At 43.5% G+C, this 17500-nt stretch overlaps 1 protein-coding gene across 1 annotated transcript in view; it reads right to left on the bottom strand.

Moving 5' to 3' along the window:
• lamb2l (laminin, beta 2-like) overlaps positions 1 to 17500 on the bottom strand; it is a 112782-nt gene that overhangs the window by 54308 nt on the left and 40974 nt on the right. The window contains exons 3-8 of the mRNA XM_080763692.1: positions 7999 to 8168; positions 4223 to 4358; positions 3850 to 3923; positions 2277 to 2465; positions 1288 to 1351; positions 250 to 452 (exon numbers count right to left, since the gene is read on the bottom strand). Coding sequence (XP_080619818.1) covers positions 250 to 452; positions 1288 to 1351; positions 2277 to 2465; positions 3850 to 3923; positions 4223 to 4358; positions 7999 to 8168 — 836 coding nt within the window. The remainder of the gene's footprint in view (positions 1 to 249; positions 453 to 1287; positions 1352 to 2276; positions 2466 to 3849; positions 3924 to 4222; positions 4359 to 7998; positions 8169 to 17500) is intronic.

Raw genomic sequence — 17500 nt, 5'->3', positions numbered from 1 at the left:
CTAATGAAGTATACTGTCACCTCATAGACACATGGAAAACTGGAAAAATACAAAAATTGTGGCACTCCATCTTTAAGAAAAGCCTATGGGCAAAATGCATTGGGATTCATTTCCTGGGCCACTCGTCGTTCTGAAAGGGGGAGGGACTGCGACGCTCTATATACAGTAAACATCCTCACCATGCCACTCTCCCGGTTCTCCACACATACATGCATACATACATACAGTACATACAGTAAACAGCCTCACCATGCCACTCTCCCGGTTCTCCACGCCCGGCACGGGGGCGCACTCGGAGGCGTGTCCGTAGCAGAAGCAGCTGCCGCGGACCACCAGCTCGTAGATGGAGTAGTAGTACTTCTGCAGGACGTGGTGCCGGCGGTCCAGGAGGTTGTCCCCCAGCGTGTGCAGCTTGGTGAAGTTGATGCGCAGGTTGGTGATCCGCAGCAGCTCTGGGAGATTAACGGGAAATGGTGCATTTATCTTCTCTAGAATTTTTGGGACCGTACCTATGTTCCCTCAGCCCTATGTTCCCTCGGGTCCGCGTCAATATGCCGACGGTCCGATCGACAACCTACCTCAAACCCTCACCCTAACCCTAACCTCCCCCGGGGCAGACACCTAAACCTAACCACCCACCCTCTCCCGACCCCCAGAGCACCTCGGACCAATGCTCCTTCTGAGGGAACATAGGGCTGAGGGAACATAGGGCTGAGGGAACATAGGTATGACCCCTAATTTTTATCCCACAATTTTGCAACCCAGTTTTTTTCACCCAGTGCCAATTATCAAATGTAATCCTGGGCGCTATACACTTCCTCTGCCAACCTGGAGGGGGGCAGCGGACTGACCTCATGCCTCCTTCCATGCATGAGGAGTCCAAGCTGCTTCTTTTCACCTGACAGAGGGGGAGTTTCTCTGGTTGGACGTCGTAGCGCGTGGAAGGAACACGTTATTCCAACCAGTTCCTTTCCCCTCCATCAGGCGCCCCGGCTGGCCAGGGGGGGAGGTAGTTTTAGAGACCAGGTCTCTTTTTGTTTAGACTAGTCATTGGTTAGACCAGTCATTAGTCCTACATCTACAACCCATCTCAAACCCTCACCCTAAACCCTAACCTCCCACGGGGGCAGCACACCTAAACCTAACCTTAACCCATGTCTAACCAATGACTAGTCTAAACTAAGTATGCATCCCGCTCTACCTCTTGCTTCAAAGGTTAGTTAAAACATGGCAGGGAGACCTGAAACACGATTGTTTAATCCCAGCATTAAAGCTCTTTATACTAACCTTGGATGTCCAGACTGTATGGGTCTTTCACATGGATGGCCGGATCCAAAACTTTATAAATCACCTGGAATGTAAAACGGTAGAGTACTTCAAACCAGAAGGACAGATTATTACAGAATGACTTAATTCAGATTCTAACACACATGCACTGTAAGTACTGTAGTTTGCACAGATGCAAATGGTCAAGTTGGCCACAAGGCTACTTACTGTACCTCCATTTCAAAATCATTTCTGATTCCACGATGGGAATAGATCGAGATAGTGTCGTGGAATTCGCGATCAATCCGATATTGATGAGGCGAGGAGGAGACGAGACAATATTCTAGGTTTTTCCGATTGCGATTATGCTATACCGATTGCATCCCTATACTAATTCGTGTCAATTTGGGGGGTCTTTGACATGAAAAAGGTGTTGGAGACCCAGTGGGCTAATAAGTTGTAAGTGTCTGTCCTCTAAGTGTGTACCGCTCCTCACAGATGACGTCGTTTGGTGATTTAAGCACTATGTGTTATACTAAAAAAGCAGATCTACAAGCTCATAGTGCGGCACTCGGTGCCGCGCTATGAGCTTGTAGGTCTGCTATTTTTGAAAAATCGTGAAATTGTGGCGCAAACCTTTGAACATATTATATTCTTTCAGAACGAATTTTTAACTAAAATCTTTTCTTCTGGAAGGTCCCTGGAACAACATGACGTCACTGAGGTGACCACCGAACTACAACATGACGTCACTGAGGTGACCACCGGACTACAACATGACGTCACTGAGGTGACCACCGAACTACAACATGACGCCACGAGCCACGGTGAAGAGCAAACCACCGCCACCGCTCCAGCCCTTCTCTCTGTTTTTACTCACCACCGCTCAACGTTATTTCAGCTCCGGTGGTCAGCTCACCACCGGAGCGGTGGTCACCTCATCACCGGAAATCCAGACTATGAATCGGCCCTAAGTGTGTACAGTACCTCTCCTTAAGTGTGTACAGTACCTCTCCTTCGGTGGAAGGCTCGATGTCGGAGTAGCGCTCCTCACAGATGACGTCGTTGATGTGGTGCAGGCCCGTGGCGGGCACGCTGGGGAAGGTCTTGGTGCAGTTGTACGCAAAGTAGCGGTACGGGCGCCAGGTGCGGCCGAAATCGGACGAGCGCTCGATCAGCATGGCGGCGGGACGGAACGTCTGAGGAAGGACAGGAAGTGTATAATTATTGTATCAATAGTATAAATTCATCAATCAAAGCATGTTTATTGGGATTATTATTAAAGTTTGACTGGTTTTAAACACATTTTAATCAACTACCCTACGCTGCCGAGATTGTTGTATTACCTTTAGAGCATACGCTGAATTATTTGAGGCTTTTAATCCGTGAAAATCCAGCGAAAAAAGGTCCCTCGGTTTGTTATGATCCGATCGCACCCACCCGCCATCTTGGTGCGCCCGGAAGACGCACACAAGACCCGCCTCCATGAGGCGTTGGTTGTACCCCATTCATTTTGCATTGGCCTCAATTTCCCAGAAGCCCTATAGCAGCCCACAGCATGTGACGATTTCATCTAGTCTCTATCTCTCCGCGGCGAAGACAGAGTTTCTTTTTATTTATTACAATACGGCGGATTAAACACATAAAACAAAAGGGTTAGGGTTAGGGTTATGTCGTGTATCGCAACGACGCAGTAACCTGGATTAAACCATTCCTGGCAGGGAAACTGTTTTAAGGTCAATATTGTAGTCACCAGCTTATGTACGTGACGTGACCTTATGTCCAGTATTTATTAAATGTGCTCTTACAAAGCTCTATACTGGAGTCCGGAGCTCTGTATATACAGCTGACAAGAATATATTTTTTTATTTTTTTAATCATATCAATCTCTATAGAAATACATCTGCATACATAATTAGTAGCAGTAGTCAGTCATCATATCTACAATCTTATATTTTAAACGATTTATTTTTGTAAACTATTGTTTTTAGTATAGGTAGATATTTGTATAGAAAGGCTGGGGTTGCAAATTAACCTTGGCTATAAACCCTACAATGCAACGGTTACATGTTTTTACAACTTGATACATTGTTTGTGTTTAATAAATTCCCACCCTCCAGTTCTGGTATAGTTCTATTATGGAACTTTAGCCGTTTGTACTTCTTTAATCCTTCTTCGTTAAAGGCAACCTTTTTTTTAAATCATTTTCTAAATCATTTTCTAAGAGGGCCTTGTTTTTGTTTTTGTAACGTTCTTCTAAGATCAGCATCTATGTTTGGTTTCAGTACAGTAACAAAAATGTAAAGATCTTTGTTAAAAGTATCAAAGGTCACTTGTTGTCGATGGAGAGACATTGATGTGAAAACAGACCCTGATTGTGTTTCATGAGAGCTTTTACTGCATGTTCACATTATTAGTTAGTATGTTAGATTTATGTCTGGGAATGCAGACGGAGATGAAGTTTCAGACACACACGCGCACACACACACACACACACACACACACACACACACACGCGCACACACACACACACGCGCACACACACACACGCACACACACACACACGGTGCGCATATTACAGACCTTGAACTTCATGATGAGATGTGTGAAATGGAATTCAGCCTCCAGGTTGAGTCTGATACTGACACTCTCCTGTCCTGTGTAGGTGTCACACAGAAAGATGGCAGGTATTATCATAGCGCGCACACGCAGGCAGGCAGGCACGCAGACACACACACACACACACACACACACAGGTTCCTCTTCACTGTCTAGACCGGTCACTGTCTCTTCGATAACATACTGCACCTCCACTCCTTATCGAATAATTTCTCTCCAGTTCTATCTCACATCTTTCCTGCCCTCCTGTTTCAACCCTGACCCCCTTTTACACACACACACACACACACACGACGACACACACACACACACACATGACACACACACACACACACACCATTGACAGACTGCCACCAGGTGAGTTCTCCGCCGGCGTCTCTCAGGTAGATGACGTTCTCCACGCGGTGGCTGTGGCGGTGGCGGTACGAGTCGTAGCGCTGGGCCGAGTGACACTGGAAACACTTGTCTGACTCCTGCAGAGAGAGAGAGAGAGAGAGAGAGAGAGAGAGAGAACAGAGAACACATGTTAACCCATTCTGACCTGAGATCAGATTCTAACGCACAGAAGAATGGTGGTTCTTTAACGCATTCTGACCTGAGATCAGATTCTAAAAATGTCTTAAAACCTGAATTATTGGGCCGAATTATTGTGTCCCAGTCCAGCCCTGGGGAGATATAGAGAAAGGGAAGCTGAGGAGAGGGGTTGGGGGCAGGGGGAAGGAGGGAGGGAGAGGGGGGGGGAGGCTCAGAGGGATGAGTGGAGGTTGGCACGGTGCCACGGCGGGGGGGGGGACACGGGGGGGGGGGGGGGGGGTGATGGAGGAGGATTCCAGAGCGTGGGTTGTTAACTAGGTTGTTGTCAGGGCGATTAAGCTTATATAACAACATCATAGCTGGACTGAGGAATCAAGGAAAGCATGCCAGACTCAGAGGGCAGCACTGGTGTCCTGCCTGCGTTGCGTGAGTGCGTGCGTGCGTGCATGCGTGTGTGTGTGTGTGCGGGCGTGCGTGCGTGCGTGCGTGCGTGCGTGCGTTGCATGCGTGCGTGCGTGCGTGCGTTCATACACTGTATGTGAGTGTGTGTGTAGGTGTACTTCATGGAAGCCGGTCACTCCATAGCAGATCTGTCTCACACAGTTATTGATCATATTAAGAAATCTAGAAGAGGGGGTGATTTAGACACTAAACTCCTCCAAACTGAAAAATGTGGCGGTCCAATGCGGAAGTAGACGTTCTGAGACGGTCTCCCTCCGGCTGCTTCAAAACGCCACTGAGCAACTTCCACTGACATGAATAGCGGAGGGGGCGGAGCTTCGCACCAGATCAGTCTTTTTTATATATATTTTTTATCCCACGATTTTGTAACCCATTTTTTTTGCATAATATGGACACAGACCTCAAACCTCAAATCCTGTTCGGACATTCCATAATATGTTGATCTGACCTCTTCACATACCCTGTACACTCAAGACACGCTATATATGGCCACCTATGGCCAGTATACAGAATTCATTCCATATGTTGATCTGACCCCACCCCCCCCACCCCCCCTCGTCAAAGTGCCAGCGCTCAGCCCAGCAGTCTGCTGTCACCCAGGCGGACGTGTGCACACAACCTCTTATACTGGTATATTGCGCTACGAGATTGTACATTCTGTTGGAGCATGGTGGCTCAAAGCCACTCCCTGCCTCCCTCCCTCCCTCCATTTATCTCCCATTAGTCATGGCTGCTCAGTGCCTCTATGAGGCTTTCTGCTGTAACAATGTGTGCATGTAAGGCTAATGTTTATCCTAAAACACTTTGTCAGTGAGAATAAGTCTACGATGATGGATCTTGTTTTCTCTGTGAGGCACACACCCTGTCTGTCCTCCCTCACACACCCTGTCTGTCCTCCCTCCCTCACCCTGTCTGTCCTCCCTCACACACCCTGTCTGTCCTCCCTCCTCCCTCACACACCCTGTCTGTCGTCCCTCCTCCCTCACACACCCTGTCTGTCCTCCCTCCTCCCTCACACACCCTGTCTGTCCTCCCTCCTCCCTCACACACCCTGTCTGTCCTCCCTCACACACCCTGTCTGTCCTCCCTCACACACCCTGTCTGTCCTCCCTCCCTCACACACCCTGTCTGTCCTCCCTCCTCCCTCCCTCACCCTGTCTGTCCTCCCTCCTCCCTCCCTCCCTCACCCTGTCTGTCCTCCCTCCCTCACACACCCTGTCTGTCCTCCCTCCTCCCTCCCTCACCCTGTCTGTCCTCCCTCCCTCACACACCCTGTCTGTCCTCCCTCCTCCCTCCCTCACACACCCTGTCTGTCCTCCCTCCCTCCGAACCGGGGGGCCCTTCTCAAAGAGGGCCTCATCAGGTGGGTCTAAGGGCCGAACTGGGGGGCCCTTCTCAAAGAGAGCCTCCTCAGGTGGGTCTAAGGGTCAAACCGGGGGGCCCTTCTCAAAGAGAGCTTCTGAAAACAAGCTTGTCTCAAACAACAGCATGCAGTCCGTCCCCTGAACCCACCACTCATCTGGGAACGCTGGCACATTAACATCAAAGAAGTAGGGAAATACGTTCTTCACACTTTTAGAGCATAATATATACCTTTTTGGGCATACATCACAATCTGTGCCAAAACAATGGGGGGAAGGAGGAGGAGGAGGAGGGGGAGGGGGAGGGGGAGGAAGAGGAGGGGCAGGAAGAGGAGGGGCAGGAAGAGGAGGGGGGCCTGTTCGCCAATCATCACACGTCCATCACGTTCACCTTGAAGGAAGCCCCCGGACTGTTAAGTTCAACTGCCTTCGGGGCTCGGAAGCTTCAGACAGACACACAAACATACATGTAACTGTATATACACTCTTCACAGCCAGATGTCATGTCAGCTCCCCGCCATGCGCACAAACACAAAGACAGCAGGAAGATTGATGGCCGCTCCGCGTCAGGAGAGGAAGAGAAAACAACAGTAAAGGGAGGCAGAAACTGTCATGAAAGGAGAAGCAGAGAGGTGAGAGGGGCAAGGAGACAGCAGTGGGGAAGGGGAGAGAGGGAGGGATGCCTGTCAGAGAGTTGGAGAGGTAAATGGAGGGTGTAGAAAGAGACATGCATGAGAGATGGAGAGAGAGAGAGAGAGAGGGGGGGGGAACCAAGGCTGAACACAAACACACACCACTGGCCCCCGTAAAATCTGTCACGTGGCATAACACCAAGGCATGCCACGTGACATATCACCAAGGCATGTCACGTGACATAACACCAAGGCATGTCACGTGACATATCACCAAGGCATGTCACGTGACATAACACCAAGGCATGTCACGTGACATATCACCAAGGCATGCCACGTGACATATCACCAAGGCATGTCACGTGACATAACACCAAGGCATGTCACGTGACATATCACCAAGGCATGCCACGTGACATAACACCAAGGCATGTCACGTGACATACCACCAAGGCATGCCACGTGACATAACACCAAGGCATGTCACGTGACATAACACCAAGGGAAACAATATTATGTGTCCCAAAACGGGACAGTTTCCACCCGTTGACATCGAAACACACATTTGTTCCGGGACAAATCACACCTTTTTGAAACGTTGAAACGTGAAAACCAGATAAGCCAAATGTCTCATAATATAGGATGGGATGGTCAGACCCACCGTGCAACCAATACAGGTAGCCTATCAGTACTGAGTTTGTATAGTGTTTCTACCCTTATGCGTAAAACAATGGTAACGTATCGTAGTGTAGTGTCGTGCGTGTGTGTGTGCGTGCGTGTACGTGCGTGTGTGTGTGTGCGTGCATGTGTGTGCGTGCGTGTATGTGCGTGTGTGTATGTGTGTGTATGTGTGCGTGCGTGTACGTGTGTGCGTGGGTGTATGTGCGTGTGTGTGCATGCGCGCGTGCGTGCATGTGTGTGCGTGCGTGCATGTGTGTGCGTGCGTGTGTGTACGTGCGTGTACGTGTGTGCGTGGGTGTATGTGCGTGTGTGTGCATGCGCGCGTGCGTGTACGTGTGTGCGTGCGTGCGTGCATGTGTGTGCGTGCGTGTGTGTACGTGTGTGTGTGTGTGTGTGTGTACGTGCGTGTGTGTGTGTGTATGTGTGTGTATGTGCGTGCTGACCTGCAGGTGGCTAACGATGCAGTAGTGCTCCGGCCCGTGGAGGCCGCAGGTGGAGGTGGCGGTCAGGTTGACGGCTCGACCAATCAGCAGGTTTCCTGTCGCCGGGTAGCAGCTGCCGTCCGTGCAGCCATGAGGGCCCGAAGGCTCCTGTCCCAACACGCCCCCCACCGCTAGAGAGAGAGAGAGAGAGAGAGAGACATAGAGAGAGAGACATGGAGAGAGAGAGAGAGAGAGAGAGAGAGAGAGAGAGAGAGAGAGAGAGAGAGAGAGAGGAGAAAACTGTTAACCACACGTAAGTCCCCTAACCTTGTAAATAAACACTCTGTCCACATCACTGACTATGAATGAGACGGGCCTGACAAGAGATATGCATGAGAGAGAGAGAGAGAGACAGAGAGAGAGAGAGAGAGAGAGACAGACAGACAGAGACAGAGAGAGAGAGAGAGAGACAGAGAGAGAGAGAGAGAGAGAGAGAGAGAGAGAGAGAGAGAGAGACAGACAGACAGACAGAGACAGAGAGAGAGAGAGAGAGACAGAGACAGAGACAGAGAGACAGAGAGACAGAGAGACAGTCAGTCCCCAGGTTCATGTATTTATTTAGTTGCATTGAAATCCCCATCGAGGCGATTTTAGATCGCCTCATATAACTGTGTTTGAAAAATAAACATGTCACCCCGGCCGCTTCACTCATATGGATATGAAGAATCAACTGACTGAGAGAAAACGCTAATGTTACTGCTGCTGAATTAGTTAGATTTTCGCTAGAAGCAGACTGTATCATATATATGAGTGACTGACTGTTGCAAACGATACAGAGACACCTCCCTGACAATAACGCAGAGACAGCTTGTTTATTTTTGGACCACAACGCTTATAGTAGACAGATATTAAGATCACCCCATGTTATTCTCCATGGAGAAATTACTTCCGCGAACATGGGGAATCGAAGGGATGAGCGAGTTACGTCAGGACTTTAGAACCAGGGGAATCGTCGGGATGAGCGAGTTACGTCAGGACTTTAGAACCAGGGGAATCGTCGGGATGAGCGAGTTATACGTCAGGACTTTAGAACCAGGGGAATCGTCGGGATGAGCGAGTTATACGTCAGGACTTCGGTGCTCTCTGGGTCCCATTTTTTACAGTCTTTGGTATGATGAGCCGGGCCGGGGATCGAACCCCCGACCGCCCAGTCTCAGGGCGGACACTCTAAACCACAAGCTGAGCCACTGAGCTGCCCTTTTTACCCGTCTGTAAAAAAAAACAACTGCCCTCTCCAGACCACGAATGCAGCGTTTACTACATGGTGGAAGAAATGCAAAAGCCACTCCTCTCCTTTCCATGCCATTCCGGAAGGAAGGCAGCGTTCAGGAGAATTGCTTTTTCCCCCTCATAATCTCCTGAACGTGAACACGGCATTTTGCGTTGAACATCTCCACTCGCTATATAAAGACTGCTTTATAGGTTGCGCCCCCGAAAAATAGCTGATCTACAAAGAATGTATAGTTATTCATTCAATCATTGATAATGTTTGAAATAACATTTACTGAATCAGTGACCGATTAAGGATTTTCTCCACCTCCAACCTGTCAGATCAACGTAATCTTATGAACGTAAAATCTATACTGTTGGCTATACAGTGCTGGAATTTGTGGATGTCTGTGACGCACGCACGCACGCATGCACGCACTCACACAGTCACACATGCACGCACACAGTCACACACACAGTCACACACACACACACACACACACACAGTGACACACACAGGGACACAGACACACACACACACACACACACACACACACACACACACACACACACACACAGTATAACGATCATATAGCGTTGGCCCCAGCTCAAGTAAAAGATTTAACAGAGGCAGATTTTCTGAATTCCAGTGAGGCATTAACCCATTCTGAACGAGAGCCCATTTTGGTGTTAGCATCATGTTATGCTTTAGCTATTGAAAAATAGCAGATCTACAAGCTCATAGCGCGCCACCGAGTGGCGCGCTACGAGCTTGTAGGTCTGCTATTTCTTTTTAAATCGAAGAACGACTGACATTTTTAGAATCTGATCTCAGGTCAGAATGGGTTATAATCAGACCAGTGTGTTGTCCTGTCCAGTGGAAACCTCGTATGAATCTGATCTCAGGTCAGAATGGGTTAACGATGTGAAGGGATTAGTCAGCATTTCTCTACTAATCAACCTGCCATGCAGGGACCTTTATACCGTGCATTCAGTCTGCACACATTTTCACTTCTGTTATCATGTTGGTGTCGTACCACCTGGTGTGGATGTTTGTCTGCAGCCCTAAAGATACTACAACTGCTGCAACAACTTTGAACATGTTCAAAGATTGTTGGACCACTTCAGAAACTTTACTTTATACATCCACGTATGATAACAGCATCCTAAGGTTAGCAAGGAATATCACCTCTAATACTAAGCATGTGTTGTATGGAGAATATAAGGAATATCACCTCTAATACTAGGCATGTGTTGTATGGAGAATATAAGGAATATCACCTCTAATACTAAGCATGTGTTGTATAGAATATAAGGAATATCACCTCTAATACTAAGCATGTGTTGTATGGAGAATATAAGGAATATCAACTCTAATACTAGGCATGTGTTGGATGGAGAAATAAGGAATATCACCTCTAATACTAAGCATGTGTTTTATAGAATATAAGGACTATCACCTCTAATACTAAGCATGTGTTGTATGGAGAATATAAGGAATATCAACTCTAATACTAGGCATGTGTTGGATGGAGAATATAAGGAATATCACCTCTAATACTAAGCATGTGTTTTATGGAGAATATAAGGAATATCACCTCTAATACTAAGCATGTGTTGTATAGAATATAAGGAATATCACCTCTAATACTAAGCATGTGTTGTATGGAGAATATAAGGACTATCACCTCTAATACTAAGCATGTGTTGTATGGAGAATATAAGGAATATCACCTCTAATACTAAGCATGTGTTGTATGGAGAATGGAATATCACCTCTAATACTAAGCATGTGTTGTATGGAGAATATAAGGAATATCACCTCTAATACTAAGCATGTGTTGTATGGAGAATATAAGGAATATCACCTCTAATACTAAGCATGTGTTGTATGGAGAATATAAGGAATATCACCTCTAATACTAAGCATGTGTTGTATGGAGAATATAAGGAATATCACCTCTAATACTAAGCATGTGTTGTATAGAATATAAGGACTATCACCTCTAATACTAAGCATGTGTTGTATGGAGAATATAAGGAATATCACCTCTAATACTAAGCATGTGTTGTATGGAGAATATAAGGAATATCACCTCTAATACTAAGCATGTGTTGTATGGAGAATATAAGGAATATCACCTCTAATACTAAGCATGTGTTGTATAGAATATAAGGAATATCACCTCTAATACTAAGCATGTGTTGTATGGAGAATATAAGGAATATCACCTCTAATACTAAGCATGTGTTGTATAGAATATAAGGAATATCACCTCTAATACTAAGCATGTGTTGTATGGAGAATATAAGGAATATCACCTCTAATACTAAGCATGTGTTGTATGGAGAATATAAGGAATATCACCTCTAATACTAAGCATGTGTTGTATGGAGAATATAAGGAATATCACCTCTAATACTAAGCATGTGTTGTATGGAGAATATAAGGAATATCACCTCTAATACTAAGCATGTGTTGTATAGAATATAAGGAATATCACCTCTAATACTAAGCATGTGTTGTATGGAGAATATAAGGAATATCAACTCTAATACTAGGCATGTGTTGGATGGAGAATATAAGGAATATCACCTCTAATACTAAGCATGTGTTTTATGGAGAATATAAGGAATATCACCTCTAATACTAAGCATGTGTTGTATAGAATATAAGGAATATCACCTCTAATACTAAGCATGTGTTGTATGGAGAATATAAGGACTATCACCTCTAATACTAAGCATGTGTTGTATGGAGAATATAAGGAATATCACCTCTAATACTAAGCATGTGTTGTATGGAGAATGGAATATCACCTCTAATACTAAGCATGTGTTGTATGGAGAATATAAGGAATATCACCTCTAATACTAAGCATGTGTTGTATGGAGAATATAAGGAATATCACCTCTAATACTAAGCATGTGTTGTATGGAGAATATAAGGAATATCACCTCTAATACTAAGCATGTGTTGTATGGAGAATATAAGGAATATCACCTCTAATACTAAGCATGTGTTGTATAGAATATAAGGACTATCACCTCTAATACTAAGCATGTGTTGTATGGAGAATGGAATATCACCTCTAATACTAAGCATGTGTTATATGGAGAATATAAGGACTATCACCTCTAATACTAAGCATGTGTTGTATAGAATATAAGGAATATCACCTCTAATACTAAGCATGTGTTGTATGGAGAATATAAGGAATATCACCTCTAATACTAAGCATGTGTTGTATGGAGAATATAAGGAATATCACCTCTAATACTAAGCATGTGTTGTATGGAGAATGGAATATCACCTCTAATACTAAGCATGTGTTATATGGAGAATATAAGGAATATCACCTCTAATACTAAGCATGTGTTGTATAGAATATAAGGAATATCACCTCTAATACTAAGCATGTGTTGTATGGAGAATATAAGGAATATCACCTCTAATACTAAGCATGTGTTGTATGGAGAATATAAGGAATATCACCTCTAATACTAAGCATGTGTTGTATGGAGAATATAAGGAATATCACCTCTAATACTAAGCATGTGTTGTATGGAGAATATAAGGAATATCACCTCTAATACTAAGCATGTGTTGTATGGAGAATATAAGGAATATCACCTCTAATACTAAGCATGTGTTGTATAGAATATAAGGAATATCACCTCTAATACTAAGCATGTGTTGTATGGAGAATATAAGGAATATCACCTCTAATACTAAGCATGTGTTGTATGGAGAATATAAGGAATATCACCTCTAATACTAAGCATGTGTTGTATGGAGAATATAAGGAATATCACCTCTAATACTAAGCATGTGTTGTATGGAGAATATAAGGAATATCACCTCTAATACTAAGCATGTGTTGTATGGAGAATATAAGGAATATCACCTCTAATACTAAGCATGTGTTGTATAGAATATAAGGAATATCACCTCTAATACTAAGCATGTGTTGTATAGAATATAAGGAATATCACCTCTAATACTAGGCATGTGTTGTATAGAATATAAGGAATATCACCTCTAATACTAAGCATGTGTTGTATGGAGAATATAAGGAATATCACCTCTAATACTAAGCATGTGTTATATGGAGAATATAAGGAATATCACCTCTAATACTAAGCATGTGTTGTATGGAGAATATAAGGAATATCACCTCTAATACTAAGCATGTGTTGTATGGAGAATATAAGGAATATCACCTCTAATACTAAGCATGTGTTGTATGGAGAATATAAGGAATATCACCTCTAATACTAAGCATGTGTTGTATAGAATATAAGGAATATCACCTCTAATACTAAGCATGTGTTGTATGGAGAATATAAGGAATATCAACTCTAATACTAGGCATGTGTTGGATGGAGAATATAAGGAATATCACCTCTAATACTAAGCATGTGTTTTATGGAGAATATAAGGAATATCACCTCTAATACTAAGCATGTGTTGTATAGAATATAAGGAATATCACCTCTAATACTAAGCATGTGTTGTATGGAGAATATAAGGACTATCACCTCTAATACTAAGCATGTGTTGTATGGAGAATATAAGGAATATCACCTCTAATACTAAGCATGTGTTGTATGGAGAATGGAATATCACCTCTAATACTAAGCATGTGTTGTATGGAGAATATAAGGAATATCACCTCTAATACTAAGCATGTGTTGTATGGAGAATATAAGGAATATCACCTCTAATACTAAGCATGTGTTGTATGGAGAATATAAGGAATATCACCTCTAATACTAAGCATGTGTTGTATGGAGAATATAAGGAATATCACCTCTAATACTAAGCATGTGTTGTATAGAATATAAGGACTATCACCTCTAATACTAAGCATGTGTTGTATGGAGAATGGAATATCACCTCTAATACTAAGCATGTGTTATATGGAGAATATAAGGAATATCACCTCTAATACTAAGCATGTGTTGTATAGAATATAAGGAATATCACCTCTAATACTAAGCATGTGTTGTATGGAGAATATAAGGAATATCACCTCTAATACTAAGCATGTGTTGTATGGAGAATATAAGGAATATCACCTCTAATACTAAGCATGTGTTGTATGGAGAATGGAATATCACCTCTAATACTAAGCATGTGTTATATGGAGAATATAAGGAATATCACCTCTAATACTAAGCATGTGTTGTATAGAATATAAGGAATATCACCTCTAATACTAAGCATGTGTTGTATGGAGAATATAAGGAATATCACCTCTAATACTAAGCATGTGTTGTATGGAGAATATAAGGAATATCACCTCTAATACTAAGCATGTGTTGTATGGAGAATATAAGGAATATCACCTCTAATACTAAGCATGTGTTGTATGGAGAATATAAGGAATATCACCTCTAATACTAAGCATGTGTTGTATGGAGAATATAAGGAATATCACCTCTAATACTAAGCATGTGTTGTATGGAGAATATAAGGAATATCACCTCTAATACTAAGCATGTGTTGTATAGAATATAAGGACCATCACCTCTAATACTAAGCATGTGTTGTATAGAATATAAGGAATATCACCTCTAATACTAAGCATGTGTTGTATAGAATATAAGGAATATCACCTCTAATACTAAGCATGTGTTGTATGGAGAATATAAGGAATATCACCTCTAATACTAAGCATGTGTTGTATGGATAATATAAGGACTATCACCTCTAATACTAAGCATGTGTTGTATGGAGAATATAAGGAATATCACCTCTAATACTAAGCATGTGTTGTATGGAGAATATAAGGAATATCACCTCTAATACTAAGCATGTACAATTTACAATTTGCAATTACAATTTACAGTTTAGGCATTTAGCAGACGCTCTTAATCCAGAGCGATTTACATTAAGCAAGAACAAAAAAGCATGGGAATACATCACATAAAAAACATTTATCATGAAACATGCGTAAGCTAAGAAAGTAACAGTGGAATATCTATATAATGAAGCTATACATATAAACTATACATATATACTATACTATGCTATACATATGTACTATGGCGTGCTATGACTACATACAATGCAATTATAGTGCCGTCTACATAACATGCTATAAGTCTGTATCAAATGCTATCTAAGTCTACAGAAATGCTATCTTCCACTCTATGTGTTATGTGTATAGAATATAAGGAATATCACCTCTAATACTAAGCATGTGTTGTATAGAATATAAGGAATATCACCTCTAATACTAAGCATGTGTTGTATAGAATATAAGGAATATCACCTCTAATACTAAGCATGAGAATACAGGTTGCTGCCTTCAGGAAGGAGATATGGTGTACCACCAGCATACAATAAGGTCAGACTAAAGAGGTCCTTTGTCCACCAGTCGACCTTGAGGCTTAATCAGGAGTTATAGTAGCCACGGGGTAATCTAAGCGGTGGATATTGCTCTTGTCTTCATGTCTTTATGTATGTAAATTGTCTTGTTCTTTGCGTTATGTCAAATGTGTGACGTATATGTGTTCTGCATACTTGGCTGCTGGGTCGCAAGACAAATATCAGTGTGAACTGACAATAAAGTACTGTATCATATCATATCATATCCTTAGAGTGACCTTTACCATGCTTTCAGTCTGCACACAGCCACACCACCCTTACAGTGTGGCCTATACACAGTACACAACATGGAACCAAATGGACCCATCGTGGTTTTCAGAATTCCATTTACACTAAGAATGTATTGTACCGTGTACTCAAGCACTGCGGCATTCCATAAATGTTAATATGTATACAGAAAGCACACAGAAACACGCACGCATGCACGCACACGCACACGCGCACACACACACACACACACACACACACACACACACACACACACACACACACACACGGCCAGGTGAACAGGTATTCGGGTACAATAAGCAGGATCAAACGGTCAACCTTTGGAATGCAGATTAACATCGGACGCTCCTTGTCCAAACATACAACAGCTACAATACTGTATACTGAAAACACAGGAAACTGGACCCAGATTGCTCCTGGCAGCCTTTCAGTGCATTTCAAAGGTTCACATATCATAGATACTGGAATATCTTAAAGGAGTCGACACACTCCCTGACGTTCTCCCGGGTTTCCAAGTCACTCAACAACACGGTGAAGAAAATATATACACAATGGAATAGTCTGAAAACCCACCTTTTCAGACTCCATCATGGCCCATAGCACTTAACCTATACCCCTCTTAGATTGCATTTCTGTAGACTTAGATAGCATTTGATACAGACTTATAGCATGTTATGTAGACAGCACTATAATTGCATTGTATGTTGTAGTCATAGCACGCCATAGTACATATGTATAGCATAGTAGTTTAGATGTATAGTTTATATGTATAGCTTCATTATATAGATATTCCACTGTTACTTTCTTAGCTTACGCATGTTTCATGATAAATGTTTTTATGTGATGTATTCCCATGCTTTTTTGTTGTTCTTGCTTAATGTAAGTCGCTCTGGATTAAGAGCGTCTGCTAAATGCCTAAATTGTAAATTGTAAATTGTGAGGAGGAGATGAAACACACATTTACAGTCGGAGTTTGTTTTGTTTGCACTTACAGCATTTACCTTCCCATACATAATTATACAGTTTCTGTTTGTCCGGACGAGGATATTTGACCAAGGTGTGAGTGAGCCCATGTGTTGTAACACTGACTGACTGTACTAGGCCCGTTCTGAGGTCAGTTGTTGTAACACTGACTGACTGTACTAGGCCCGTTCTGAGGTCAGTGTTGTAACACTGACTGACTGTACTAGGCCCGTTCTGAGGTCAGTGTTGTAACACTGACTGACTGTACTAGGCCCGTTCTGAGGTCAGTGTTGTAACACCGACTGTACTAGGCCCGTTCTGAGGTCAGTGTTGCAACACTGACTGACTGTACTAGGCCCGTTCTGAGGTCAGTGTTGCAACACTGACTGACTGTACTAGGCCCGTTCTGAGGTCAGTGGTGTAACACTGACTGACTGTACTAGGCCCGTTCTGAGGTCAGTGTTGCAACACTGACTGACTGTACTAGGCCCGTTCTGAGGTCAGTGTTGTAACACTGACTGACTGTACTAGGCCCGTTCTGAGGTCAGTGTTGCAACACTGACTGACTGTACTAGGCCCGTTCTGAGGTCAGTGTTGTAACACTGACTGACTGTACTAGGCCCGTTCTGAGGTCAGTGGTGTAACACTGACTGACTGTACTAGGCC

Source organism: Protomyctophum bolini (genome assembly GCF_963924005.1).
Source record: "Protomyctophum bolini genome assembly, chromosome: 5".
NCBI classification, from domain to species: domain Eukaryota; kingdom Metazoa; phylum Chordata; class Actinopteri; order Myctophiformes; family Myctophidae; genus Protomyctophum; species Protomyctophum bolini.
This window is presented reverse-complemented; position numbering and strand designations above follow the sequence as displayed.